Consider the following 27926-nt stretch of genomic DNA (forward strand, 5'->3'; position numbering starts at 1 on the left):
CACAGGGTTGTTGTCAGGATCATATGAGATGTTTATTTGTAAAGAGCTTAGCACGGTGTCTTGCACATAATAGGCTCTATATAAGTGCTAGCTATAATTATCATCATCATTATTGTTACCCTTTATTATTATTACCTAGCTGCATTTAAGTAGGATTTTAGTGGGAAAATGAACTCCTGAGCTGGAACCCCCAACTCATTCTCTTATAACAGAATCTTATTAAAATGACTTTGTACCTAGTAAGCATAATTTCAGTCTTCAGAAACTGGAGGCAAAATGTAACTGGTGTGGACAGATGAATTAGGGAATAAAGAACGAGCTGGCCTCAGGAGGGAAAGGAGGGTGTTTTGCGTGGAGTCTCTTGGCAGGTTTTGCTTTGGTAGCTGGTGTTGGAAATGGAGCAGAATAAAGGATGTTGATGGGTAATTTCCACTTCATGATGAGATGGAAAGCCAACTCTGCCACCTGCTTCCCACAGAATGCTTGCTCTTTTAAGTTCTCTAAGGGAACGTGGGCAAACACCTGTTTTTAGGTTTATTACAACCGGCTTGGCCAAGCGTTACTCCAGGATTCATCCTGGAGGGCTTGGCAATGACTTCTTTCTACAGAAGTAATTTTGGGAAGGGCCCCTAGCTTTTCAGAGAAGTGCCCTGTTATGCAGGGCTGCCTGTTGTTTATATCCTGAGACAGGGCTTCTCCATAAGTCTTTACTTAGCTTCTTATTTTGTGTTTTGGGCAGGAGGAGCTGTGTGTCCTGAAGGAAGAAATAAAGGAGTTTTTTTCCACGGGGCCTGGAGCTGTCTGTGACTTGACCTCACTTTATGTGAAAGAAAGGTAAAGGTAGGGGATGGCAAATGGCTATCCAAAGAGCCTCTTGGAAGCTGATGTTCTGAGGCTGCTTGGGTTTCTGGCTCCTCAAAGCAAGGCTGTCAGCTGAGGGCCAGGACCCAGTGGGACTCCTTCTCTTTGAACCGAAGCATAGTACAGACTTGGAGAGTCTGTCCCTGGGAACGCTCTGGAGGGTCTTTCCATAGAGGTCATGTGGCCGTGGGAAGGCTCTATTTCCCAGTGCAGCTTCCTTGAAGCCCAGATGGAATTGATTGCCAATGAGTACTGCTGTCTCCATGGTGTTTTTTTCTCTTGTCTTTGGTTACCAGGACCCCTCGCCACCAACAGATAACCCCCTTTCAGCTCCTTGCTGGAGAACCTTATCTCTTTGAAGAAATCCTGGGCTTGAAGGTTCGAATCTCTCCAGGAGCCTTTTTTCAGCTTAATACATCTGCAGCAGAAGTTCTCTACCAGACAGTGGGAGAGCTGGGTAGAGTGGACCCAAACACTGTCATCTTTGATTTTAGCCATGGAACTGGTAGGTGGCACTCCTGTTTGGGAATCCATATCTACACCACTCACCCCCCATAAAAGGTCATTGTCATTCAAGGATATTAGAATGAGTCCCACTAGACTAGAACATTAAAACCCCTGCTTAGTTTCTCTCATTTCTCCAGGTGCCACTGGCCTCTCCCTGGCTCGGCAGACATCCCATATCTTCAGTATGGCCCTGGTAGGGCAGGCATTGGAAGATGCTAAATGGACTGCAGCCTTCAATGGTTTGATCTTTGGGTAGAGATTATTGGGAAGTGGGGATACTTCCATGTCTGTGGGTGGGAGGGGATAAAGGAGAATGTATAATACTCTGATAGGGAGAGGATTTTGGAGATATCAAGGTTGTCCTTGGTCAGATTGTGAAAGGGGCCAGTATTTACTTTCTCCAACTTAATTCTTCCTACCTACAAGTGTAAGGGGGAAAATTAGTGAAATATTCAATAACATAGGTCTGTACTTCCCCGGAGAATGCCCTTTTGATATTAGAGTCTTAGGCAAAGATACTTTGTTATAATGGAAGGTGTACAGGATTAAGAGGCTATGTACCTTTGGGTAGGAATCATAGCAGCATCACAGAATCTTTGAATTGGAAGGACTCTTAGAGGTCATCTAGTCTAGCTTGTACCTGACCAGAAATTCCCCCTGTTACATCCTTGAGAAGTACTCCCTCTGCCTCCACTGGAAGACTTCCTATCATGGAAACCCACTGCTTTCTACAGCACAGCATACCCCTTTGGGACACTTGAATTATTAAGAAATGTTTCCTTACTTTGCACCCGAAATATGACTCTCTGCAACTTTTACTCATGTTGCTTCTTTTTCTGTTTTCTGGGACTGAACAGAATAACCCTAATCTCATTTCCATGTACTAACCTTTCAACCTTGTTCTGTTTTCTCATATCCTGGCAACAGCAGGATCCATCCTGCTCCCCCATAGGGGCTCTTGGATCCATCAAATGAGATGGTGTACATGAAAGTGCTTTGAAATATATAAAGCACTGTGATCAATTTAGTGATTGACCATGATTCTAAAGGACCAATGATGAAACATGCTGCTCATCTCCTGACAGGGGGTGATGGGCTCAGGGTGCAGAATGAGACTTCTATTTTTGGACATGGCTAATGTAGGAATTTTGTTTTGTTTGTCTATGCATATTTGTTGAAAGAGTTTTGATTTTATTTTTCAGTGGTGGTCAGGGGGAGAGGTTGGAGGGAGAAGGAGGGTAGGGATATGATTTCCCCTTACCCCCAAAAAAGAGAGAGCACAAAAGAAAGGCAAGAAGGAATCACAGACAAGTAGGATAGTTTTGAAAGACATACTGAATGTATTTAAAAATGAAAAGCAAGTCCCACATGAAAGAGATTAAATTCACAGTTTTGTGTATATAATCCTCTCCTTCTGTCCTCCAGTGTAAAGGAAATGCTCATTTTAGTTGGTGTTGTCAAGTTCAGAATAAAAAAAAATATGAAAACATTTTTTAAAAGTGTAAAGCAAGCACCCTGTAAATTCAGGGCATTGCTATCCTAGCTGTATTCAGAGGTATGCTGGGGCTTGGGGGACAAATTTGGAAAGCCCCAGCTTCTGCATGTGCCCAGGAAAGATGAAAATTCTCCTTCCCTGGCCTCTGGACACCATTGCCTGGCACAAGGGGCATTCTGAGGGCTTCTCTTCTCTGTAGGCATCACTAACTGGGAATCTCATCCTGGCAATGTGAAGGAAATTATGCCGAAGCTATTAGAGTCCCAGGAGGATGGCCGGTCACTCATGGCTTTGGTGGACCCATCTCAGTGTGGACTGAGTAAGGGCAAATTGATTCTCTGCTAAAGAATATTTTTCCCTTCCCCCATTTCTACTTACTTTATTTACAAACAAACAACTTTTTATTGATGCCTTTTGTTTTTATTCGATGGTCATTCCTTCCCCCACCTCTAACTGAATGCTCAAATGTGGCAAAGGAAAAAAATTAAGCCAAAACATCCCATGCAGAAATTATAAGGACCCTTCAATTTCTGTTTCATCCTATTAATTTCAAGCTATTTCTGCCTTCAGGTAACAGAGTGGTTCACAACATCCGAAACTGCAAAGCCATCCAGACATTAGTTTTTGTCTCCTGCAGGCCCTATGGTAAATCCATCGAGAACATCATTGAGTAAGTATGAGATGAGCTCTGAGTATTGTTTGTGTCTTATAAACTTTTGCAAAAGTAATAGGAAGCAACAAGGCAAAGGGTGGAAAGAGAGTGTTTGGAGAGCACTTCTTAGGCTTACTTACTAAGCATGCGATTGTATTCTCCACAGCCTTTTGAATTTACTGAGGGAAAGGATCCTAAGAACTGTGTTGTTCTCAAGAAGTTTATGATCTAGCTGTGTGGGAAAACTGTTTTAGGATTGTATAAGAGAGAGGCCTCTCTTATGTGACTGGACTTGGAGTCAGGAAGACCTGGGATCAGATTCTGACTCAAACCCTGAATCATTCAAAGTGACCCCAAAGTCTTCTTCTCTATATTCCAACTTCTTCATCTGTAAAATGAGGGAGTTGACATCAGGGGCCTCCATAGTCCCTTTCAACTCTGAAATCAATGATCCCATGATTCTGTGTATCCATCTGATATGACAGGATGTCTAGTTGATTCTGGAGTCCCCAAGGCTGGGCAAGCAGATCAAAAATACTGTCAGATTTGTTCCAAGCTGGAAGGCCTCTAAGGCTTGTTCTAGCGACAGACTGTCTTCTGTCTAGCTAGACGCTCATCACCAGCATGTTGACCACTATGTGATGAATTCTTTGGCTGTGACAACCTGTGTTACCAAAAAAAAAAAAATCTAAAATGTCCTTTGTCTTTTAGCCCATGACACTGTCTTCTATTTCTATAACAAAAGTGGCCCAAAAAGCTAGGAATCACTACTTTTTTAGAACATCAGTAAGCTTGATACTCAGTAAATTTGGTCTTATGCAACAACTGACATACTACTAGAAAAAATTGATGTTATTGCTGTAAATGAAAACTAAAAATATAAGGAAGTTGAAGGTAAATAGAAAGAAGGTTCTCAGGACCTCCTGGGAGAGGCAACAAAAGAAGCTGCTAGAGATGATTTTATCACTTTATGGAATACTTGTTTATCTTATTTTGTGGTGCCCATGATGAGCATACAGGAAAAAAAACTACCAGCAAGAGAAGTTCACTTTATATACTGAAATCTGATCCCATGGATAAAATGGTAGAGAGATTCTATGAAGAGCTTGACGAGCTGTTCCAGTAAGATAACATATACATTGATTTATTCATTATACAGGTGGGAATTGGAGGACAGTGGAAAGCAGGTTGGAAAAATATATTTCAGGATTAAAGAACAAAAGAGGCCCAAAGCTCAGAAAATTCAGTCCTACGTTTCATAATTACTTTCCTCAAGGAAAAAAAAATTGGAAGGCATGTATTGAACACCACAACGAATGAAATTTATTCTATCCTCATAGAAATGACTGACAAGGGAATCATTTCTGAATCAGTCGTCTTTGGGTAGTTGGAACATCACCTTGTTAGAACAAAGGCCAAATCAACATGAGATTAGAATAAAAAGTGCTTTTCTTAAAATATGAAATAAAAGTAATGTGTACAATTAAAGTAATGCCCATTTGACCTATTCAAACAAGCTATTGATCCTAAAAACAGATAGGAGCTCGATGAATGAAAAGACATCAACAGAGGATATCTTCCATTTCCTATGGAAATTTGACTCATATAAAGTAGTGGGCACAACAAAGAGACCAAAAGAGTTCAGAAACTGGCTCAGCCAGCTTTGATTTCCTTGCCAAGTAGAGAGCTATTGCACCCAAAGACCTCCAGCAAAGCATCTCCCATTTCAAGATCATATGATGCTCTTTGTCAGATTTCCATCTCAGCAATAACTCAGGTCAATAATCCTTTGGTTATTAGTATCAGGGGAGGCATAAAATTGAGGACATGTATGGTTACCAAAAGGAACTGTTTTAAAGGATGTCCTGCATGGAGTCCAAATGAAAGAAACTTTCCCTGTGGGCAGTGAGGTCCTCCAGGTGGTCCAATGGTTGATGACTCTGCTAGAACTTGATACAGAGTCTACTGGATGAGATTCACCATCTGCTTAAAGACAACATCATTTGTTGCCTCTCAGGAGGTCCTGGGAACCTTCTTTCTATTTATTTTCCACTTCCTTATATTTCTGGTTTTCGTTTACTTGTTCTTCTAGTAGTATGTCAGAAAGATGTCAGAAAGACACCAGCAATCTAAGTTGGTTAAGATTACTATTGTCCAGACTTGGACATAAAGTTGGATAAGGATTGGAAAATAGTGACATTGGATGAAGAGTGTGGCACAAAATTGAGCCAGGAGGAAAAGAGAGAGAGAGAGCTGGGGTGGGGAACTTGTGGCCTCCAGGCCACATGTGCCCTTCTAGGTCCTTTTGACTACTGTTATATAGAGTGCTCACAAGATCACAGATCCATTTTGTAATTGATTTTTTTTAAATTCGCACAAATGCCAAACAAAGTCAGGTTCAATTAGACATAATCCCCATTAGGTACAATCCTCCAAGAACAGGTAAGCCAAACCACAAAAGAGAGATTGTAATTGAGTGCATGCAGCCTTATCCTTGACTAGTTGACTTTTGGTTCAAAGAAAGAAAAGGCATGTGCTTTAATTTCAATAAATTAATGCCAGTATTGTCCAGTGTTTTTTATCTGAGTTTTTGCCATTATATAACTAGGTCCCAGTTAGTACAAATAATAAATCCTCTGAGTTTGACTTATGTATTTGAATTTGTACTATTCAGTCATAATTATGTAAAATGTGGTAATTGGTCAACACAATGAAAATATGTACTGTGAGTTTGAATAATGAGACCACTTCAGGGAACTCTTTACTCACATTTAGGGGGACCTGGCTTATATTGTCTTCCCTTGTATAGTTGTAGTTTTTGTATAGACTGCCCTTTCTGCACCTTTCTCTTTGTATCCCTTCATTCAAATCTTCCCAAATTCCTCTGAATCCTTCCTTGCAGAAAGAAGGTGGAACTGGAGGTTTAAAGTCTAAAACCAATAGTGAGATTGTTGGGTATGAACAATTTGTCATCCTTATGTAATTATAAATAGTTTCCATTACAAGCAAGGGTTCTTAATCTAGGGTCCATGAATTTGTTTTTAAAATATTTTGGTTATTGTATTTCAGTATAATTGGTCATCCTGTGTATTTTATTGTATGCATTTAAGAACATGGTTCTGAGTACGGGTTTATTAGCCCTAGCAGGCAACCCAGAGAGTCCAGGTGAAGAGCCCCTGCCTTGGAGGAGTCCTTTCCCCTGAAGTATTGAAGCATGCTAGCACAAGTGAAAACTTCATGCTTTTCTCATGTGTTTGTCAGGTGATACTTCCAACTCTTCTGTGTCTGTAGGTTGTGCCGGCCCCCAGACCCTGATGGGAACCTCCTTGGTGAGCCTTTTGTCCTGAGACGAGCTGTGCCGGTGGACATGTTCCCCCACTCCCTCCAGTGTGAGCTGGTGATGCTCTTCACTCGGTGATTAGCCCTCCCAGAAGAACACAGGCTGTCCACTAAGAACTGAATGTCATGTCAGTTTATGATATGCTAGGAGAGGATATTAGCTTCTTTGCTTGCCTTGAGCTTGGCTATACCTTGAGAAGATAGTTGTTGGTTCCTCCTCTAAGAAGAAAGGATATAAAAAGGCTTCCTGACTGAGGCAGGTTTTTCCTTTATCTTGCCTCTGGTACATTGACGGTGGCCTAATTATTTTTGTATCTCTTCCCTACCCTCACACTGTGCCTAGTACTGTGCTTTGTACATAGTAGGCCCTTAATAAATGGTTGTCTATGAATTGTGTCTTAACTGCTTGTCTGGATTTAACTAGAGCTATATTATGAAGTGTTTTGTATGGAATAATATATGTGACCAATCTCATTTGATCCTCACAGCAATCCTATGAGATGGGTACTATAGATATTATTCTCCCCTTTTGCAGAGGAGGAAACTGAGGCTGAGAGATAAAATGACTTGCCCACGATCACACAGCTAATAATTGTCAGAGGAAAGATTTGAACCTGGGCTTTCTTAACTCCAAGTCCAGCACTCTTACCTATGCCATGCTTTCTTGCAAGGAGAACCATTCATTTAGATTTTAAAGGGTTTGGGACTTAAAGTGCCCCTGTTAAAATGTAAATCTCCCTAGGTAGAGAGATAGTTTTATTAGAGATGTTAGGAAAAGGATTGAGACACTGGATGCCTTCTTTGGGGGCAAGGATATATGTAGAGAAGATATTTAAAAGAAAGTGGGAGAATTGGTATATTGGAAAAAATAAATCTTCAGACCAGGCTAATGCCACTTTCTAGATTGTGACCCTGGGCAAATCACTTAACTTCTGAATCTCAGTTTCTTCATCTGCAAAATGACAGTGGCATAGTGAAGAGAGCAATGCTTGTTGATTGATTATATATAACTGGACATTAGCCAGGTTACTTTGGTAGTATCTGTTTGCAGGAAAGAATTGGAAAGGGGAAATACCAGAAGCAGGAAGATCAGTTAAGAAACTAGTTTGATAGCCTTGATAAGGTGATGAGGGTCAGGACTGAAAACGTGTGCAAAATTGGGGAAAGATCCAATGAGAAGATGACTAAAGTAGAATTAATAGGATTTGGATATGAGTGAGAAAGGAGAATCAAAATGAAGATACCAAGGTGAGGGCTCTAAGAGGGAATATCGGGCCCAGTCCCTGGGTCCTCCAGGTTTGGGAGACAAGATAAATTTAGTTTTGGATATGCTGAACTTGGGGTACTGAGTGGAGGAGTTCCAGTAGATAAATTGAAAATATGAGATTGGAAATTGGGGTGGAGAACTTAGACATTTGGGGGTTGTCTGGATAGACATGTCATCAAAACCATGGGAGTGGACCACATTGCCAAATGAGCAAGTGTAGATAGAAAGGCTTTGGCTGGGAGTATCCCCAGGGACCGCTAGGTGGCGAACATCCATAGAGCACCAGGCTTGAGGTCAGGAAGACCTGAGTTCAAATGTGACCTTGGACACTAACTGTGCAACCCTGGGCAAATCACTTAACCCTGTTTGCCTCAGTTTCTTCATCTGTAAAATGGACTGGAGAAAGAAATGACGAACCACTGCAGTATCTTTGCCAAGAAAACCCCAAATGAGGTCACGAAGGCTTGGACACACTAAACAACACAATGCCTACTATGTGCAAAGGGCTTGTGGATGCAAATGCCCCTTTGGGAAGGAGCATAATCTAACGGAATTAAGGTACTAAGGTGATACTAAATCAGTAAGCACTGTGATCTGTATACAGTAGGCGCTTAAAGTAGGTGGAAGCGAGCTGTGTCCAATACCCGTGAAAAGACGCGAGCACTGATTCATTCATCTGCTCGGTCAGCAAAGGTTTCGTAAAGCCTGTCACAGGCTCTCAAGAAATATCGCGCTTGGTCCCACACTCCCAGGGACTAAACTCCCTCCTCCCACATCCAGAAGACGGGCTCCTTCCTGCTCCCCTCCCCTTTACTCTCACTGGCTGCACCATCGAGAGGAGCGGCTGTCCCTAAGCCTAGCTAGGCACCGGAAGTGCCCGCGAAGAGTACCCTCTCGGCTTGACGATGGGGGCCTCTGCTTGGAGGACTGAAGGAAACGCTGCTGCCAGATCCTTCATATGAAGAAGGCTCACAAGTCCGGTGAGCTCCTCATTTCTCATCAGTTGCGCTCTTTGAATTCCATTCTTCCCCAATCGCACCCCTTCCTCCTCAGAATCGTGCGCCTTCTCTCCCCTTGCCCCCTAGCTTTTTATCTCCTTTTGGGTGTTGTCTTCCCCCGTTATATTGTAAGCTCCTCAAGGGCAGGGGCTGTCTTTAATTTTTTTAACTCTTATTCCCGCCCTTAGTCTGGCACTTAGTAAATATGTAGAGATGTTATCATATTGCACTGTAACCTTTCATCGTCACAGGCTGAGCTACACCTGAACCCTAACATCCAGGGTTTTAAAAGGAACACAATGCCTCCGCAGGCAGCCGTCACCTCTCACCTGGGCTGTTGAATCCGCCTCCTCTTTGGTTTCCCAGTTGTCCAATCCATCATCTGAACACCTTTTCTTTAAGCACACGTCACTGCTTAAAAAGCTTCGGTGCAAACTCCAGCTTGGCATTTAAAGCACTCCGAGCTCTCGCAATCTAACTCTAGCTCACCTTTCCAGCCAATTCTATTATTCCCCTTAAGATGCACTATGTTCTAGTCAAATTGGAACACTTGCTGTTTCTTGAACTTACACTAGTTCCCAATTCTGTATGTTTGTACAGACTGCCCCGTGTGTCTGGAATTCACTGTCTCCCAGAAGCCATTCTTCAAGGAGAAACACAGTTGATGCTCGATCAGTCAACCCCTTCTTGGTTGTTAGTACCTCCCCATCCCCTTAGTGTCTTCTCTCCTCATTATGTTGTACTTATCTGAGTAAATATCATATCTCCCTGGTAGAAGGTAAGCTTCTTGAGGGAAGAGACTGTTTCATCTTTCTCTTTGTATCTATACTACCACAGATGGCCTTCATATTAAGAAAGGCACCAACTGCCACAGTTGTGTTTAGAAGATGTGGTTCCAGGGAAATCAAGACTAAAATGGGTCACAAGAGTGTCTGAGGAAAGTTTCTACATGAGTGATGAGTGATGTTGGGAGGGAAGATTCTAATTTACTCTTTCTTATGGGTCTATTCTCCAAGTAGATCAACTGCAGAAAGAAACCACTGAATTCATTAAAGCATAAGGACTCTACAGGGCAAGTATTCAGTTGAACAGACATTTATTAATTACCTTCTTGGACAGGACAATGTGAGTTCCAATTGCCTCTTGTCTCATGGGAAATCAGGAACTGCCTCGGGGCCCATGGGAGATGAGGAGGTGCTGAGGGCCACGGTCCAGTTACCGGCTCACAAGGACGTCTCCCACAAGATTGCTGGCTTGATGAGCAGCAGCTGAGATGAAGAGTGAGTGCATTCCAGGCATGGGGGCATGCTATGTAAAGGCACAAACAAACAAAAAAATGGCAAGCCATTTGACTGGAATGCCTTGAAAAACAGACTTGCGTCAGACTATGCAAGGCTTCAAAAGCCAAACAAATGTTTGAATTTTATTCAAAAGACAAGAGAGAACTGACCAGGATCTTCTTGATCTAGTTAGTGATATGGTAAGACTTGTGCTTATCAATATTGTAGCTGAGTGGCAGATGGATTTTTTTTCTTTTTGGATGAATGCAGGGTAATTGGGGTTAAGTGACTTGCCCAAGATCACACAACTAGTAAGTGTTAAGTGTCCAAGGTCAGATTTGAATTCAAGTCCTCCTGACTCCAGGGCCGGTGCTCTATTCACTGCACCACGCAGCCACCCCCAGGTGGATTGCAGAAGGAAAAGATTGGAAGTTGGGATACCAATTTGGTAGATATTGCAAAGGTCCAGATGAGAAGTAGTGAGGGCCTAACCTGGGTCCTTGTGTGTGAGTAGAAAGAGAATGGAATGTGGAAAGGATGAATAGAAATCCAGCACGTAAGGAAAGGGAGGGAGGACATTCCAGGCTTAACAAATTATGTGGGCAGAGGTACAGAACTAGAAAAAAAAGGGTGTATTTGAGGGATGAAGGCTAGTTCAGTTTGACTCTAATACAATGGTGTATAGAGGGAAGATGAGACTAGAAAGGCAGGATGGTGTCAGAGTGTGGAAGACCTTGAGTCAGGCAGAAAAGTTTGGATTTTTCTGGTGTGGTAGGAAGAATGTACACCTGGTGGATTTTGCCAATTGACACGTAGTACTATAGGCTCAACAGCACTCCTCATGAGGCTCAATGTCCTGCTTTCTACAAGTCTACAGAAAATCAGCCTGTCACTTTAGAAAATGATTAACCAGTGAGAGTGACCCATGCTGATGTCACTGAGAGGCAGTTAGTTGGCACAGTGGATAGTTCTGGGCCTAGAGTCAGGAAGACCTGAGTTCAAATCTAGCCTCAGAAACTTATTAGCAGTGTGACTCTGGGTAAAGTGTTTAGCATAGTGTCTGTGTTGTGCATGATCCCATTCTTCCTTGCCTCCTCCCCCACCGGATCTCTGAGTGCGAATTTCAGCCTAGGATAAATTCAAGCATGAGGGAATGTCAAATACATACTGTCTAACCACTGATTTAGTGATTTAGTCTCAGCTTACGCATCCCCTGACCATTGGCAGTGTCCGTGCCAATGTGTCACTGTTCGATTTGGGCCTGACCCCGGACAGTCCCATGAAAAAAGTAAAATCCACTTCCAAATTTTACTCTCGGGGGTCTTTTGTCTCACTTCTTTTGGCACAACATCTGGAACATAATGTGCACTATATTAATGTTAGCTGTTACTACTGTTAGCTATTATCTGGGTTTATCTTCAATCCCCAAAAGTACATGTATCTCTAGATCAAATAGGCATTTTTCCAGATATCCCTTAAAGGGGGTGGCTTTTTCCTTTCTGTAAATGACAGGCCCACCTCTGTCCCACCTCCCCAAGTCATTTGATCTATTATGCTATTTATCCAAGCACATTACCTGGCATTAAATGCCAATTGGAGGTGCCCTTCTCAATAAGAGGCAAACCTCCATGACTGTACAAGCTGCTTCCATGCCTGTGATAATTGCCTTGAAATTTGCTTGGGATGAGTGAGATGGGCATGTTATCTATATTAAGTGACATAGAAATACTCTAGACCACCACCTTTGTTCCAGGTTGATCCTAGCCTTTGTGAAGAGTTCCATCCCAGCCACTACCGATATCAACTGTCATTGTAGGGCAGGTAGACCTAAGAATCCCAGGATTAGCAGTGTTCTTGCCCCTACCCTTGACTATAGGTCCAGCTTTCAGCTTAACCCTCATGTCAAGTGAACATCCCCCAGCAACTGCCTCTACATATACTGCAGCCCCCAACTCCTCAGCAGTTTTGACTACTGAAGACCCAGAAAATAAAGGTCTCATAGTCCTTGGAAATGTCAAATAGCTCAATGTTGGAAATGGGTATCATTTTATATCAATGGAAATGACACCAAAGAGGATGCATCGTTACCATGTGCTTTACTGTTGCATCCTAAGAACCATTGTGTCTTTCTACAAGACCTGCAGTTGAAACCTTCAAGTGCTGTCTTCCCCTATTAGAAGCACCTACTGCACCTTGAGAGCAGGGACTGCCTTGCTTTTTCATCTGCATCCCCAGCACTTAGCACAATGCTTTGTATATTTTAAGTCATCATTGGATTGGAAAAGTGGGATCGATCATAAGATCTTAGAATTCATCTAGTTCAATCTCTCATTTTACAGGATTCTAGTTCTATTTCCAAGGTGTTTGGCCTTGGGCAAGTCAACTTCTGTGGGTCTGTTTCCTCTTCTATAAAATGAGAGGATCAGACTAGAAAAACTCAAAAGTTCCTTTCAACTCTAAACCTTGTGATTTCTGAACCTCTGAAACTAAAACTTAGGAAGGATGATTCACAGAACCATAATTATAAATCACCATCTGTGGGCCTTCTCTGGTGACTGGCAGGAAAAGAAGGGTTGTTAGACTGCCAAGTAACTTCAGATCAGCCCTATAGATTAGAAATCATCTTGGAGAAAGGAGGTAGGGAAGGGAGTCAGTCTTTTCCCAGAAAGTGACTCTTATAGGACCAATAAAGAGGAAATATGGTATAGAGCATTGGTAGCCAAAAGATCTGAGTTTGATTTCTGACTCTGCTACTATTGCTTACTAGCGGTGGGACTCGGGGCTTCTTTCTTCTCTGTACCTATTTCCTCATTTGTCAAATTAACGTGATGATACCTGTACTTACCTCATAAGAGTGTTGTGAGCTAGTGTTCTGTGTTCCTAACAACTGAAGTGAGCCTCCTAAGAATCCCAATCAGGGTCTGGATGTGTTAGAAGTAGGTGGGATCTAGGTTTTAGATACAAAGTGCAAAAGAAATAGATAACGAGCTCAGTCCCTGTCCTGATGCAATGTTATTTTTCATTTATACTATTGTATCTGTGACAGAGAAGATTATTAGTAAATCCATTAAATTCAGAAAGAGAACTTCAGAACATCAGTACTCACCTAGTCCAACCTTTCCCCAAACAAGAATCCTCTGCACAATATTCTTGACATGGCCATCCATACTTTGCTTGAGAAGCTTCAGTCACAAGGACCTCCTTTCCTTCTATGGTGACTTACTAGCCATGTGACCTTGGGCAAGTCACTTAACCCCAATTGCCCCTCCAAGAAGCGAAAATAACAACAACAACCCCCCCCCCAAATGAGTTAAAACAAAAAACTTAGGATCTTATTTCATGTCATCCTCCAACCCTGTGAGACAGATGAGCAACTGTGTAAAAAACTGATTGTTGAAAAGAGTGAACATAGGCACCTGGAACAATTAGAACACTATTAAAATAATTCAGGTGAGTGGTAATGAAGTCCTAATGTAGGATGGTGACTATAGGAATGAAAGAAGGAAAAAAATTAGAGATAATTAAAAGCCTTCGAGTAGAGGTTGGTTATTTATCTAGGATATTTTAGAAGTTCTGTTCTTATACAGACTAGGTTTCCTCTTAGAACCCTTCCAAATCTGGGATGCTGTAACCTAACAATAAATATCTTACTCTTCTCTCCCTTACTTCCTACCTCCAAAGCTCACTTCAAGATTCTAAAATTAGGTGACTGGGAAGATGATAATAATTACAGCTTTCATTTTCTACAGTGCTTTTGAGTTCCAAAGCATTTTGTTCACAACAACCCTGTAAATTGGAAGCGTAATTTACAATAACTTACTATTCCTGTTTCCATATAAGAATATAGGCTCAGAGAAGTTGTGACTTGCCAAATGTCACAAAAGCAGAAATGAGAGAAAAGAGGTAAGGTGATAACAAAGAACAAGTTGATGTTGCATAGTCTTAGCTTTGGGGTCAGAAAACTTGGATTCAAATACTAGTTATGATGGGGTGCTTGCGATCTATGTTTGTGATATCACTTTGTAAAATCAGTCTGTAAAATCACATCCTCTCCCACCCCCCCAGCTCAGAGCATTAACTCTGCCCCTTCCCCCTGCCAGCACTCTGCCTAGCAACAATTCATGAACTGTTTATCTCCCCTTAGTATAATGGCCAGCTGCACCTATGAATCCTTCAATGCACTATCTGTAAGTTAACTCCCTAGCCAATTATACACATCCTGAATCCCCGTTTAGCCTTGGTTCCCAACATCCATCTTGTCAAACATGACACTGATGGGTGGCAGGCTAGGCATTTCTCAGTCAGCCCTGACCGCTAGCTGACTTAGTGACTTGGTGACATTTCAAGCCTAAAACCACACCTGCAGGTAGCCCCTCCCTTGGGCTATTTCCCAGTGGATTATGGGCAATATGCCTGCATAGTAGATAATAAAAGTGCATGTCCCTTTAAGCACTGACCACTCCTTAACTCCTCCCTAATCCCACCCTTACTCACCTAGTTAGCATAATTGGCATCTGATTTACTATTGTTAACTCCTTAAAAACTATACCTATGACTTCTTTAAGTTTGCAGGTTCCCTAAGAACTCTTGCCCGCTGTAAAGCATAACAATAAACTTTTACAATCCTGACTTAAAAGATTGCTTGGGCCTTGTGAATTCCTTCCAGACTGACCACTCAGGGACTCTGGTCATTGATTGGAGCCCCTGTAACACCTATACCTCACCCTCATCAGTTCTGTCACTGACTAGATGTGTGGCCTTGGGCAAGTCATTTCCCCTCCTCTAAGCTTCAATGTCATCTTCTGAAAATATGTAGTATTATCCTCTAAAGTCACTTCGAATTTTGAATCTTACAACTTATAACCTTATGCTCAGGGGTAGCAAAGGTCTCCCTTAGAGAGGGCGGAAGTGATTTTCACACTTCCTTTCCTAACAGGGAAAGTGAGTGGGGCCCTAGACAGGGACACTCTAGGCTGCTTGAAGGACTTGCCTCCTTTATGTTCTGTGGGCTTGCTAGCTATGGCTTTCTGGCGCTAGGGTATAGGGGCAGAGAAGGAAGGGAGGAAGCAAAGCTCTGTTTTACCGAGCCCGACAAAAGGGGAGGATCCTTGGATTCTGGGGTTAGGATGCACTGGGAGAGGAAGGATGAGGAGGGTGTGTATTTAAAAGAATGAGGGAAAGTTAAATAAGATGGGGGGGGGGCGAGTCTAGGGGAAGTAGGATGAGAGGCAGCAAGCATAGAGCAAAGAGCCCTGGACTGGAATCTTGGCTCTGCTCCTCGTTAGCCGTGTGACCTTAGCCAAGTCCTTTCCTCATCTCTTTGAAGCTTTTCCTGAATATCTTTATCATAAAATGGGCATATGCATTCCTCTGAAGGGTATAAACCGGGATTGTTGTATCTGGTAAACCTTAGAGCATTATTAGAAAGAGTTAATGGTTGTTGTTGTTGTTATCTTTACAACTGGAAACCGAAGGGGCCGTGGGAGCGAGGGATAGAGAAGGAGGGGAAAGCTAGAATAACATGAAGGAATCAGGGAGGAAGTGGCCAGGGCTGCAGAAGAACGCTGGACGTACTCAGGGGTCAGTTGTATCCCGGGCAAAAGGTCAGACAACCAGGACCATCAGTCCTCCAGGTTCCTAAAGCAGCCTGGAAGAGCTCCGTCCCGTTACTTCAGGTTACTCCCCACCCCAGGGTCTCCCTGAGCCAAGTGGTCTGGCTGGGTGATAGACTCAGGGAAGGTGAACAAGCTGACGTAGCTCCACACACCGCCCCGCCCCGCCCCGCCCCGCCCCGCCCCTCCGGTGCGCATGCGCACTCGCGGTGCGCCCCACTCCCATCGCTCTGGGTGGCGCTGCTCTCAGCTGGGGAGACCCGCCAGGGCCGGGCGTGACTGAGACACGGAGGCTGGCTTCTGGCACCTGCTTGGAAGGAGTCTTGGGGAGACTCGCCGCGGGAAAGAGCTCACCTGGGTGGGTGGGGATACCCGGCTTCAGGGTCTCGCCTCTCTTCGTGGTTCCCCAGGGAGCTGTGGCCTGGGATCCGGGTGCTTGCCCTCAAGAAGCCAGCTTGGCGCGATGCAGCCCGGACCTCGGGCCCCAAAACCTCGGGAGGGGGCGGCATCTGGGGGCGGGGCGGAGGAAGAGGGGTAGGGGGCGATGGTCGTGGGTGGTGCAGCGGCAGAGAGTGAGGCAGGTGTCTGCTGCTCAGAGCCCTTGTGCAAAGCCCTAGCTGCCCGGTGTTGGTTAGGGCTTTATGTGGAAGGGGGTATGTCTGGAGAATAGGGCTGGTACCTCGCGCAGGGGACCCCAGATGGGACGAGAGGGAAGAGATGCTGATGTGTATATCCTTAACTTAAAGAGCAGTGTGATGAAAATTTATGTATACCTTCTGTGGTGGTGCCACCAACTGTCTCCAAGCTGCCTCAACTACGGGCCCTGGAGACTGGGGTGATGGCTTTGTAGTTAACAAACTACTTGGGGAGAAGGAAGGGCGGCTATGGGCTCCATTTGACAGACTGGGATACGAGCTCAGAAAGGTGAATTAACTTGCCCAAAGTCTCAATCAGCTACTGTTTTTTTGTTTTGTTTTTGTCTTTTTGGAGGGCAATTGGGGTAAAGCTACTTGCCCAAGGTCACCCGGCTAGTAAGTGTTAAGTGTCTGAGGCCGGATTTGAACTCAGGTCCTACTGACTCCAGGGTGGGTGCTGTATTCATTGCACCACCTAGCCGCCCCCCAGCTATTGGGAATTCTTAATCTAGGGTCCGTGAACTTACTTTTTAGATATTTTGAAAACTATGTTTGAATATAATTGACTTCCCTTGTTATTTTATGTATTTTTTTAAATGCAGTTAAAACATGGTTCTAAGAAGGTTTTTTGGTTTTTTTTTACCATACTGCCAAACGGAACCATGACACCAAAAATGTTAAGAACCAGTAACTAGGGGGCAGCTAGAACACTGGCCCTGGAGTGAGGAGAACACGAGTTCAGATTTGGACTCAGACTACTGATCCTGGGCCAGTCACTTAACCCTATTGCGAAAGAAAGAGAGAGACAGGAAAGAAGGAAGGAAGAAAAAGAAGGAAAGAAAGAAAAAGAGAGTAGCTAGAAAATGGTAGAGTTGGGAATTGAACTGGGGTATTCTGAATCCTAAGGCCACACCTCTTTCCACTATGACTCTCCCACACCTCCCAACTTTTCTAGCGAGAAAGTAACTACTCACTAGATACTCAATCAACACATATTTAGTTGCCTTCTACCTACAGGGCACTTGGGATACAAAGATGTAAAATACCAGTTCCAGCCTTCTGGGTTCTCAAAGTCTTAGGGGAAAAGGTCCTTTCATTTGCATACAAATATCTGTGGTTTAAGGTAAAGTGCAATAGGTGCAAAGGAAGAGTCTGGATAAAGTATCCCAATGAATTTTGAGTAGGAAGAAATTATTTTTAACCTGGTGGGCATTAGGGGAAGCTTCTTAGGGAGGTTGTACCTGAACTGAGGCCTGAAGGAGGAAAAAAATGGATTTCAACATGTGTAGGTGAGAAGGGAATGTGTTTTAGGCATGAAGGACAAAGGGATGGAGACTGATAATGGCAGAATAAGTTTGGGGAAAAGCTGGTATTCCTGTGTGGTTGGATTATAGAGTTAATGAAGGGGAGTAGAGGAAAGTAAGGTTGGAAAGGTAGGTTGAAGTTATAGAGGTTATAAAACTTCAGAAGCCAGATTAATGAAGTCTTATTTTATCTTACTGTATTAAATCAACAAATATTTTATTCATTTATTTACAAGCATTTATTATCTCTCCATCCCATTCCCCCTATTGAATAATAAAGGCAAAAGGTAACTCTCATAATATGTATAAAACATGCAAAACAAATTCCCACCTTTGCCCTGTCCAAAAATATCCCTCTCTTGCATTTTAAGCTTATCACTTTTTCAGTAAATGGGTACCCTCCTTCATCTTCATTCCTGTGGAATCTTGCTTTATTATAGTGTTGATCTGACTTCTAAATTCTTCAAAGTTGTCTTTCTTCATAATGTTTTTGTCATTATATATATTGTCCTAGTTCTATTCACTTTGTTGCAGCAGTTCATAGAGGTCTTCCCAGTTTATTATTATTATTATTATTATTTGCTTTTTGGAGGGCAATTGGGGTTAAGTGACTTGCCCAAGGTCACACAGCTAGTTTTTGTGTGTGTGTGTGTTAGGTATCTGAGGCCATATCCGAACCCAGGTCCTCCTGACTCCAGGGCCGGTGCTCTATTCACTGCGTCAGCTAGCTGCCCCTTTCCCACTTTATTTTTGAACTGTCCATTTCATTGTTGTGGTTTAATAATGTGACATTACATTAATAGACCACAATTTGTTCAGTCATTCCCCAATAGATGAGTATCCTCTTAATTTCTCAGGGTTTTTTGCTATTATAAAAGGAACTCAACAGAAATTTATTAAGCAATAGATATTTATTGAAAGCCTATATGAGGCTTTCCTCAAATCCCCACCTGTTGAATTTGTACCCAGCTACATATGCACTTGCATCTACACAATTGGAAGTGATCTTTCCCTTTTCCGTGTAGTCATGGCATCAGTTCATACCACTCCTGTTATTCATAACCACATTTTACCCTCTCTCTGTTTTACATCTCTGCTATTAGACTGAGCTCCAAGATGGTAGGGATCTTATTCTTCTCTGTCTCCCTCTCATTGTCCATATTGAGCTTTGTAAGAGTTCAATAAAAATAATTTTAATATTTATATCATAAATTTAATTATTATGACTTGATGATGTAAGACAACTTTGAGGTGAGAGAAGATGTTCCAACTTGATGCTGGGTTTAAAATAACTTCTATTTAGATATCACTGAGATTTACACAGCATTTCCTTACAGCAACAGCTCTGTGAAATGTGGAATATGCCAGTATGATTAACCCCATTTTACAGTTGGAAAGTCAGACTCTAAATGAGGTTTCTTTCAGGGTCACAGAGCTGGAAGTCACATACAGGTACTTTGACTCCCAACTCCAATGCAATTTTTAAAATTTCATTATTTTTCAACAAACAGAAATCTGTTTTCTTTCCCTTTTACTCTCACCTTTCCAATAAAAAAGAAAAACCAAAAATCTTTATGCAGAGTAAAGAGTAAAGAAAAGCTAAATCCAGCATTGACCATGTCCCAAAATATATGCCTCAATCTTTATCATGAGTCTTTCACCTCTCTTTCAGGAGACAGTTAACATGTTTCATTGTGGGTTCTTTGGAATTGTGGTTTGTCATTGTCTTGATCCGAGTTTTTAAGTCTTTCAAAGTTGTCTTTACATTGTTTTTATCATATAAATTGTTCTCCTGGTTTTGCTCATTTCACTTTGCACCAGGTCATACAGGTCTTCTCAAGTTTCTCTGAAACCACGTCCTACAACATTCCTCACAGCACAGAACAGCACAGCACGATTATATTATATTAAATTGCTGTAGTTTATTCAGCCAGTCACCAACTTACGTACCTGCTCCAAGTTTCCAGTTCTCTACCATCACAAAAAGAGCTACTATAAATATTTTTGTATGAATAGGTCCTTTTCCTTTAATCTTTTTGGGGGTATAGACTTTGTCAGGAGTGTGCTGTAGCCAGCTTAAACTGGCTGTTGATTTTTAAATCTTTAACTGATTTACAAATTTTTATATATCAGAAACTGTCAACAGCAAATATCATAAATCATGTCTTGATTTATTGTTTTGTTGTTTGTTTAAGAAAGTAGTGGAGAAAATATTAATAATGAATATTAAACTTAAAAGTGTTATTGCATGCATTTACCCTCTGGAGAACCAGTTGTTAAACATTTATTAGCATATACCTGTCCTAATAGTGGTTTTGGTGGATCCAAATACATACATAGTGTGATAATTTTTTGTCTTTTATCTTTTATTAATTTTTATTATTTGGGACTCAGAACCATTCTTCTTGCAACTTTTAGTTAACCAAAAGCCTCTCTTCTGTTAATATTAATCTCATCCAATGAAAACCTAGCTCAGAGAATAATAGTGTTTGAGGGAGACTTTTGACATTATTGACATAAGAAATCAAATGAGAGGAAGAAGGGAATACAGCATTTTTAAAAACTCCCTAAAATATTTTATTTGTGGAAGACTTTCCCTGACACTATGACATGGAACTGCCTTCCTCTCGGTTAGTCCATTGTAATTTAAAATATAGCCCTGAAGTTTTATAAGAGTACGATTTTGAAGACTCAGTGTTTAATTTGTAACCTTGCTTAGTTTTCCTTTGGAGTCTCTTTGCCTAGGTCTGTTTCCTTAGGGGATGAATGATATTATGACTATTCAAATAAATTTATGACACTGAAGGAAGTATGGTTTTATGAAACGGTCTTTTTTTTTGTTTGTTTTTTGGGAGGGGAAGGCAGGGTAATTGGGGTTAAATGACTTGCCCAAGGTCACGTGGCTAGTAAGTGTTAAGTGTCTGAGACTGAATTTGAACTCGGGTCCTCCTGACTCCAGGGCCAGTGCTCTATTCACTGTGCCATCTAGCCACTCCAACCTTTTTTTTTTTTTAGCCTGTTATAGCCTAAGAGAATGTATGAGATTATAGTATGTAAAAGAATTAGTTCTCTGTCTTTCTGATGTAATTTCCTCTATGAAAGCTTGTCAGAAAATCCTTATCTCCACTTAGTGGTTATTTTTCTGTCCCTCTGAACCCATGGTTAAGCATAATAAAGCCTAGGTTTTTAGCTCTGTAATTTTTGTGTTGTGGTAGATAGGCTTTGGCAGCAATTACCTACCACATGAACTCAAATGGAAGATATTTCTCCCATAATAACAGGTCAGTAACTTTTGGGGCACAGTTCCACATTACTTTCCAGAATGGCTAGACCAGTTCAGAGTTCCACCAAAAGTGTATCAATGTACCTGTTTTCCCAAAGCCCCACCGACATTTGCCGTTTTCCTTTATTTGTCAGCTTTGCCAACCTGATGAGTACAAGGTGGAACCTCAAAGTTGTTTTCATTTGCATTTGTACAGTTCTTAGTGCTTTGAAACTCCAATGCCCTTACTATACCAGATTACAGAGGAGATGGTATGGCTCTCATTGAGCTAGAATACCACACTGACCATGAATAAGCCCCCTTGGGACACCAGATAGTTGACTGTCCAGACTGGTGTGGTGTATCTGTTGGTATCCTATACTGGTTCTCATCAGAAATTTGTGAGATCTTATAGAAGTGAAACAATGGCATCTCCTTCCTGCACAACCCCTTGTGGGACCTTAACCACAGCCTATATCCCTTAAGGACCCAGGATGTGGTGGCCGACCGTGATTTAGTAACTGTGACCATTTTGTGAAAGAGGGAGCTCTGTCTTGGGCTCCCAAATTCTCAGCAGTCCTTGGGGGATTAAGTGAATGAACCTCAGGCTACAGCTAGCCTCACTCATAGCTCCTCTGTCTTTCTTCAGCTCTGCCTGTCTCTAAGAGTCTGCCCTTTCTCTACCATCCCGAAGGAGTCAAGGAGACCAGGCAGTAGCAGCTGTGCCCTTGATGATGCCTGGGCTGCAGGTGAGCTGTCCTTTGCTGAGGTTCCCTCCCTGTTGCCCTTGTCTCTCTCTCCTTGGATATCTCTTTGGAGCTTCTCTGCCCTATGTATTCCATGCAGGGCTCTGTGCTTTCTTTCTAAAACCTTACATCCCTCTCTCAATTGGAACAATCCCTATGGATAAGTCCCTGCTGCCTCCTCTTTGTCCTTCAATCATCTCAGAGTTATGGTGTTCTCTATTTGAAGTCTCTTACCTCTTTTTCAAGTATTTGTTTCTGGGTTGAGGGTTTCTACCAGTTTTATCTTAACCCTCTTTGGAATTGGGGGGGGGGCAGTTATTGCTTTGCTTTGAACCTAGCCTTGCCTGCTTTCCCCAGGAGACCTTCAAGTGTTGAGATATTTTGAATTGGGCAACATAGTCAATAACTGGAAGGTAGAGCCAGTGACTTCTCCAGTGATGAAAAATGGAATCCTTATTGTCCTCTTGGTGAGGGGAAGTCTGGACCCTTCCCCCACCAATTAGTGAGACTTTCCTACTCTAGTTCCTGTCCTTAGGGACATTTCTCTAATTGAGACTTCCATCAGACACCAAAGCTTGTCTGAGGCAGCATCAAGCCCCCTGCTCTCCTAGTCCTGGAGGCCTTGCCCAAGAGAAGAGTAGAGAACTAGCCCTAGACTTGGATTCAGGAGACCTGTGTTTGAATCCTGACTTTGACCAAGATTGACACAGTAGCTGTGTGACCTGGGATGACAGTAGCAGTTTGACCTGGGACAAATCACTTCACCTTTCTAAACCTAAATTTCTTCATCTGTAAAATGGTGATCGGGTTAGCATTTACTCTGTCACAGGGTTGTTATGGGGAGAAGAACTCTGCAAGCCTTCAAGTGGATCCCAGTACCATAAGTTTAGAGCTGGAACCAGAACATTTGGTTTAACCCTCTCTTTTTATAGATGAGGAAGCTGAGATTTATAGGTGAAGTCCAGAGAGGGTGAAGTGAATTATACAAGTTTGAACAGAGTAAGTAGAAAATTGGGGATTTTGAGACCAGTACTTCTGACTTCAGATATAGTACTTTCCCCACTGTGCCTCAGAAATGTGAGTGATTATTCTTATTAATATGGAGGTAGTTCTAGGGCTTTCCCACCTCACACCAAAGTCTAAATTTGTGAATAATTCTCTTAGAACAGCCCAGTCACAGGCGCATAGTTGAACATTACTAAGACACATACAGTTTACCATCGTAGGTCAGACCTACAGGTTTATCCGCTTTTGATTTTTTTTCAGTGACATCAAAAAATGTTTGTGTACTGGGGAGTAGGGGATGGGGTGGTAAGAAGTGTTTAAATTATATCTCATGCAGCAACCCTCCCTCCCCCTCATCTCCTTAGTCATTTTAGTTATTCTCGCTCCCTATGGATCTTTTTTTACCCCTGGGGATCGTTTCAGTTGTGTCTGACTCTTCATGACCCCGTTTGGGGTTTTCTTGGCAAAGATACTGAAGTGGTTTGTGTTTTCTTCTCCAGCTCATTTTACAAATGAGGAAACTGAGGTAAACAAGGTTAAGTGACTTGCTCAGGGTCTAATAAGTGTCTGAGGCCAGATTTAAACTCATGAAGATGAGTGTTCCTGATTCCAGGTTCAGTACACTATCCACTAGCTTCCCCCTAGGGATTAGTAGCAAGGTGTAATGGAAAGATCCTTCATTTGGAGTCAACCTAGATTTGTCCTCCACCTCTACCATGTATTTATATGGCGTTGGGTAAGTTACTTAACCTCTGTGGGCCTCAGTTTCCTCACTTACAAAATGAGAATTTTGGGTTGGATGACCCCTTAGGATCCACTCCAGCTCTCAATCTATGGCCTTGAAGACCAAAATGCTCTTCCATAGTCCCTGCACACATGAGTACACACAATTCTATTTACCATTTCCTCTCCTTTTCTCTCCCCAGTGGTGTAGCCAATTCTTCCTGGACTCCTGGGGTGGAGAATTGCCCCAAGGACATCAGGTTTATGTTGTTTCAGGAGATGGTGACATTCCAGGATGTGGCTGTATACTTCACAAGGAAAGAATGGAAACATCTGGACTCTTTTCAAAGGGATCTCTACAGGGATGTGATGCTGGAGAATTATGGGAACCTGGTCTCCCTGGGTAAGAAATATTTCCCTGTGTTAGGAACTGACTTAGGAACCTGTCTCTCCTGGTAGCCTGACTACCTCCTATGATTTCCTCTGTGTTGGAAATGCCTCGTGTGCAAACTGCCATTTATTTTGAATCCATCTGCTAAATACCCCAGTTACTTACGTGTTGTTGCCCCTCCTCCTGGACTGCCCCCACTAGCTCTGCCACAGATGAATCCTGCCCCTGGACATCCTTGTCTCTCGGTGACTGATTCTAGTCCCATTAGAGTGTGAGCTCCTTGAGGCAGAGTCGTTTTTGCCTTTCTTGAAATCCCTAGTGCTTTAACTCTGTGCCTGGCATGCTGTAGGCACTTAATAAATGCTTGTTGACTGACTCCACCAAAGCACATCTGGAATTTAATTGTAGAGAGTTCCTGTACTGATTAAGAAGTTAAATGACTTGCCCATGGTTGAATATCTAGCATGTGTCTTAAGCAGGTCTTGAAGACAGGTCTTCTTGACTCTCAGGCTGGTCAACTCCAGCTCTGTCCACCACATTAGGGGTTCTTAGCCTGGGATCTACAAAATTTTAAAAATATTTTGGTAACTATTTTAATAACTGATTTCCTTTGTAATACTATGTTTTATGCATTTAAGGGCATTATTTGGAGAATGGTTCCAAATGTTTCTGTGACACACAAAAATGTGAAGAACCCCCATGCTACATGCTGCCCCTTATTGATAATATTTACTCAGATGTTTATAACATCTTAAGACTTACTTACTTGCCTCAAAATAATCTTGTGAGGTGGGTAGTTCAATAAATTAGGCCAGCTGTAGAAACCCAACATCATACCACAGCCAGGTTCCTATTAGTGCAAATGATGAGTCCTGTGAAATGGACATATCATTCACATTTTCACTGCATAATTCCATTGGGCTGGAACCAGTTACCGTATTTTACACAATTATAACTTTGAATCGTGTTCCATTTCACAGGAATTGTTGTTGTTGAGTCATTTTAGTCACATCCAACTTTTTTGACCCCCATTTTGGTGTTTGCTTGGCAAAGATATTCGGATAGCTTGCCATTTCCTTTGCTAGCTCATTTTACAGATGAGGAAACTGAGGCAAACAGGGTTAAGTGACTTGCCCAGGATCACACAGCTAGGAAATGTCTGAGGCCAGACTTGAACTCATGAAGATGAGTCTTCCTGATTCCAAGTCTAGTGCTCTGTCCACTGTACCATCTAGCTGCCTGGATACATTACAGATATTTATTGGGACCTCGATGTACTTAAATTTAACTCTGTAGGGTTTATTGAAAATATACAACCAAACATTGGACAGGCTGTTTCTATTCTAAGTGTACCTGCTCCTTCCTGGTACCCCTATCCTTATCCTTTTAGTGGAGCTTTTCAAAGCTGAAATCTCCTAGCTTCATATGTATCTAATTGGCACCTCTCTGCTTATGACATCAGACCAGGGGTTTGTTGCTAAACGTTTAATAGCTGGACTCTCAGGAAAAAAATATTTAGGCACACACTTTTAAGTTTAATCTGCCTTATTAACACTTTCTTAAGTCTAGATAATCAACAAGACAGTAAGTCAAGTCTTGATTTATATCAGTTTCTGATTTCTGAGGTATAAATATTTACACTGAAAAGTTAACAGTTGTTTAGAGCTGGCTTCAGCACATCCCTACATCAGACACATCTGAGCGAGTTCTTGCTTTTCTCTCTATAAAATATCTGACCTTCATCATCATACCAAGCAGCCCTGTTATATGTGACAGCACATGTCCATAGTAAACTAAGAGGAACCAGGCTCTGGCATAAACTGGACACTGGGTCCCATGAGAGCCTTTTGATGGGGCCATGGATCTCCTACTTACCTCTGCTGTCTCTCAAGCCAGGCCTGAACTGCCCTACTTGCTGTGCCCAGAAGAATCCTGCCCCTCTGGAAATTCAGTTGTATCTTTGTTTCTCTGAGGCTGACTCTATGTGACCTTTCCCTCAACCTCTTTATTTGCTCTCCCCTTCTTCATGGATGTCTCAAGTTAAGCATCATCCCTCATTCAATTTAATATGCACCAGATAAGGGCCTGTTGCTTGTAATCTAATTGGTCCAGCTGTCCTACTTCTGAGGAAATCTCCAGGTTTCCCAAAGTAGCCACAGTGGACTAGGACAGTGACAGAGCCAAGATTAGTCACTCAGCAAGCATTTATTAAGCTCCTACTAAATGCTAGTCAATCAATAAATATGTATTAAGCACCTATGATGTGCCAGGCACCATGCTAAGCACTGGGGAGACAAAGAAAGATAAATGACAGTCCCTGCCCTCAAAGTGGTCACAGTCTAATAAGGGAGGCAACATGCAAATAGCTATGTACAAATAAAATATATATAGGATAAATCAGAGAAAATAGAAGGGTACTAGTATTGAAGGGAATGAGGAAAGACTTCTTGTAGAAGATAGGATTTTAGTTGAGACTTGAAGAAAACCAAGAGGCAAGGATGAGGAGCGAGAGCATCCCAGGCATGGGGGAAAGCCACTGGGGAAGATGTCCAGAGTAGGCATGTGCTAGATAGTGGGGATATAAATACTCTTTCAAGAAGCTTACATTCTTACAACCAGTGTCTCTGATGAAGGCCTCATTTTTAAAATATATAGAAAAATGAGTCAAATTTATAAGAATAGAAGTCATTCCTCAATCGATAAATGGTCAAAGGATATGAACAGGCAGTTTTCAGAGGAAGAAATTAAGGTTATCTATAGTCATATGGAAAAATGCTCTAAATCACTATTGATTAGAGAAATGCAAATCAAAACAACTCTTAGGTGCCACATCATGCCTATCAGCATGGCCAACATGACAAAACAGGAAAATGATATATGCTAGGGAAGATGTGGGAAAATTGGAACACTAATTGGTTGGTGGAGTTGTGAACTGATCCAGCCATTCTGGAGCACAATTTGGAACTATGCCCAAAGGGCTATAAAAATGTGCATACCCTTCGACCCAACAATACCACTTCTAGGCTGTATCCCAAAGAGATCATAGAAATGGCAAAAGGACCCACATGTGCAAAAATATTTATAACAGCTCTTTCTGTGATGGCCAAGAACTGGACATTGAGGGGATGCCCATCAATTGGGGAATGATTTAACAAGTTGTAGTGCATGAATGTAATGGAATACTCTTGTGCTATAAGAAATGATGAACAGGCAGACTTCAGAAAAACCTGGAAAGACTTATATGAACTGATACTTATCGAAGTGAGCAGAACCAGGAGGAGATTGTACATGTGTTGATGACTGACTTTGATAGACTTAGCTCTTCTCAGCAATGCAAGGACCTAAAACAACTCCAAAAAAAATCATGATGGAAAATGCCATCCACATCTAGAGAAAGAAATATGGAGTCTGAATGCAGATTGAAGCATGCTATTTGCTCTTCTTTTTGTTTTGTTTTTTCTTTCTCATGGTTCCTCCCATTCGTTCTAATTCTTCTATACAATATGACTAATGTGAAAATATGTTTAATGTGAATGTATATGTAGAGCCTATATTGGATTGCATGTCCTCTTGGAGAGGGAGGAGGGGAAGGAGGTGGAAAAAATGTTAAATTTATGGAAGTGAATGTTGAAAGCTAAAATGAAATAAATTTGTAAAAAAAAAAAAGAGGGGATGCTTACATGCTAGCTGGAGAGATAATAGGTACATATATGAGGTGTTATACAGAAGAAATACGAAGAGAATAAATATGAATTTGGGGGGATAGAGAACATGAGCAGTTCAGGGGGACACAGAAGGGCTTCAAGTAGAAGGAAGTGCTTGAATTGTATCTTGAAGGAAGAATGAGAG

The 27926-nt window shown here is 42.1% G+C and overlaps 2 protein-coding genes across 6 annotated transcripts in view; both read left to right on the forward strand.

The window, feature by feature from the left end:
• The window catches only part of LOC138167959 (tRNA (uracil-5-)-methyltransferase homolog B-like), a 42535-nt gene extending 35290 nt beyond the window's left edge, over positions 1-7245 (forward strand). For 4 of the 5 annotated variants that reach the window (XM_069096933.1, XM_069096934.1, XM_069096935.1 and 1 more), the window contains exons 8-13: positions 740-834; positions 1158-1366; positions 1506-1607; positions 3063-3182; positions 3434-3533; positions 6807-7245. In XM_069096933.1, coding sequence (XP_068953034.1) covers positions 740-834; positions 1158-1366; positions 1506-1607; positions 3063-3182; positions 3434-3533; positions 6807-6933 — 753 coding nt within the window. In that variant the 3' untranslated portion in view covers positions 6934-7245. The remainder of the gene's footprint in view (positions 1-739; positions 835-1157; positions 1367-1505; positions 1608-3062; positions 3183-3433; positions 3534-6806) is intronic. The other variant, XM_069096936.1, reaches the window with a different exon arrangement.
• Positions 7246-16206: 8961 nt separating this feature from the next.
• Positions 16207-27926, forward strand: part of LOC138167964 (zinc finger protein 420-like) — a 49173-nt gene continuing 37453 nt past the window's right edge. The window contains exons 1-3 of the mRNA XM_069096949.1: positions 16207-16369; positions 21862-21961; positions 23963-24089. Coding sequence (XP_068953050.1) covers positions 21944-21961; positions 23963-24089 — 145 coding nt within the window. The 5' untranslated portion in view covers positions 16207-16369; positions 21862-21943. The remainder of the gene's footprint in view (positions 16370-21861; positions 21962-23962; positions 24090-27926) is intronic.

This window comes from Petaurus breviceps, unplaced genomic scaffold, assembly GCF_028583685.1.
Source record: "Petaurus breviceps papuanus isolate PSGF00001 unplaced genomic scaffold, PetGlider_PUasm1.0 339, whole genome shotgun sequence".
In the NCBI taxonomy this organism is placed as follows: domain Eukaryota; kingdom Metazoa; phylum Chordata; class Mammalia; order Diprotodontia; family Petauridae; genus Petaurus; species Petaurus breviceps.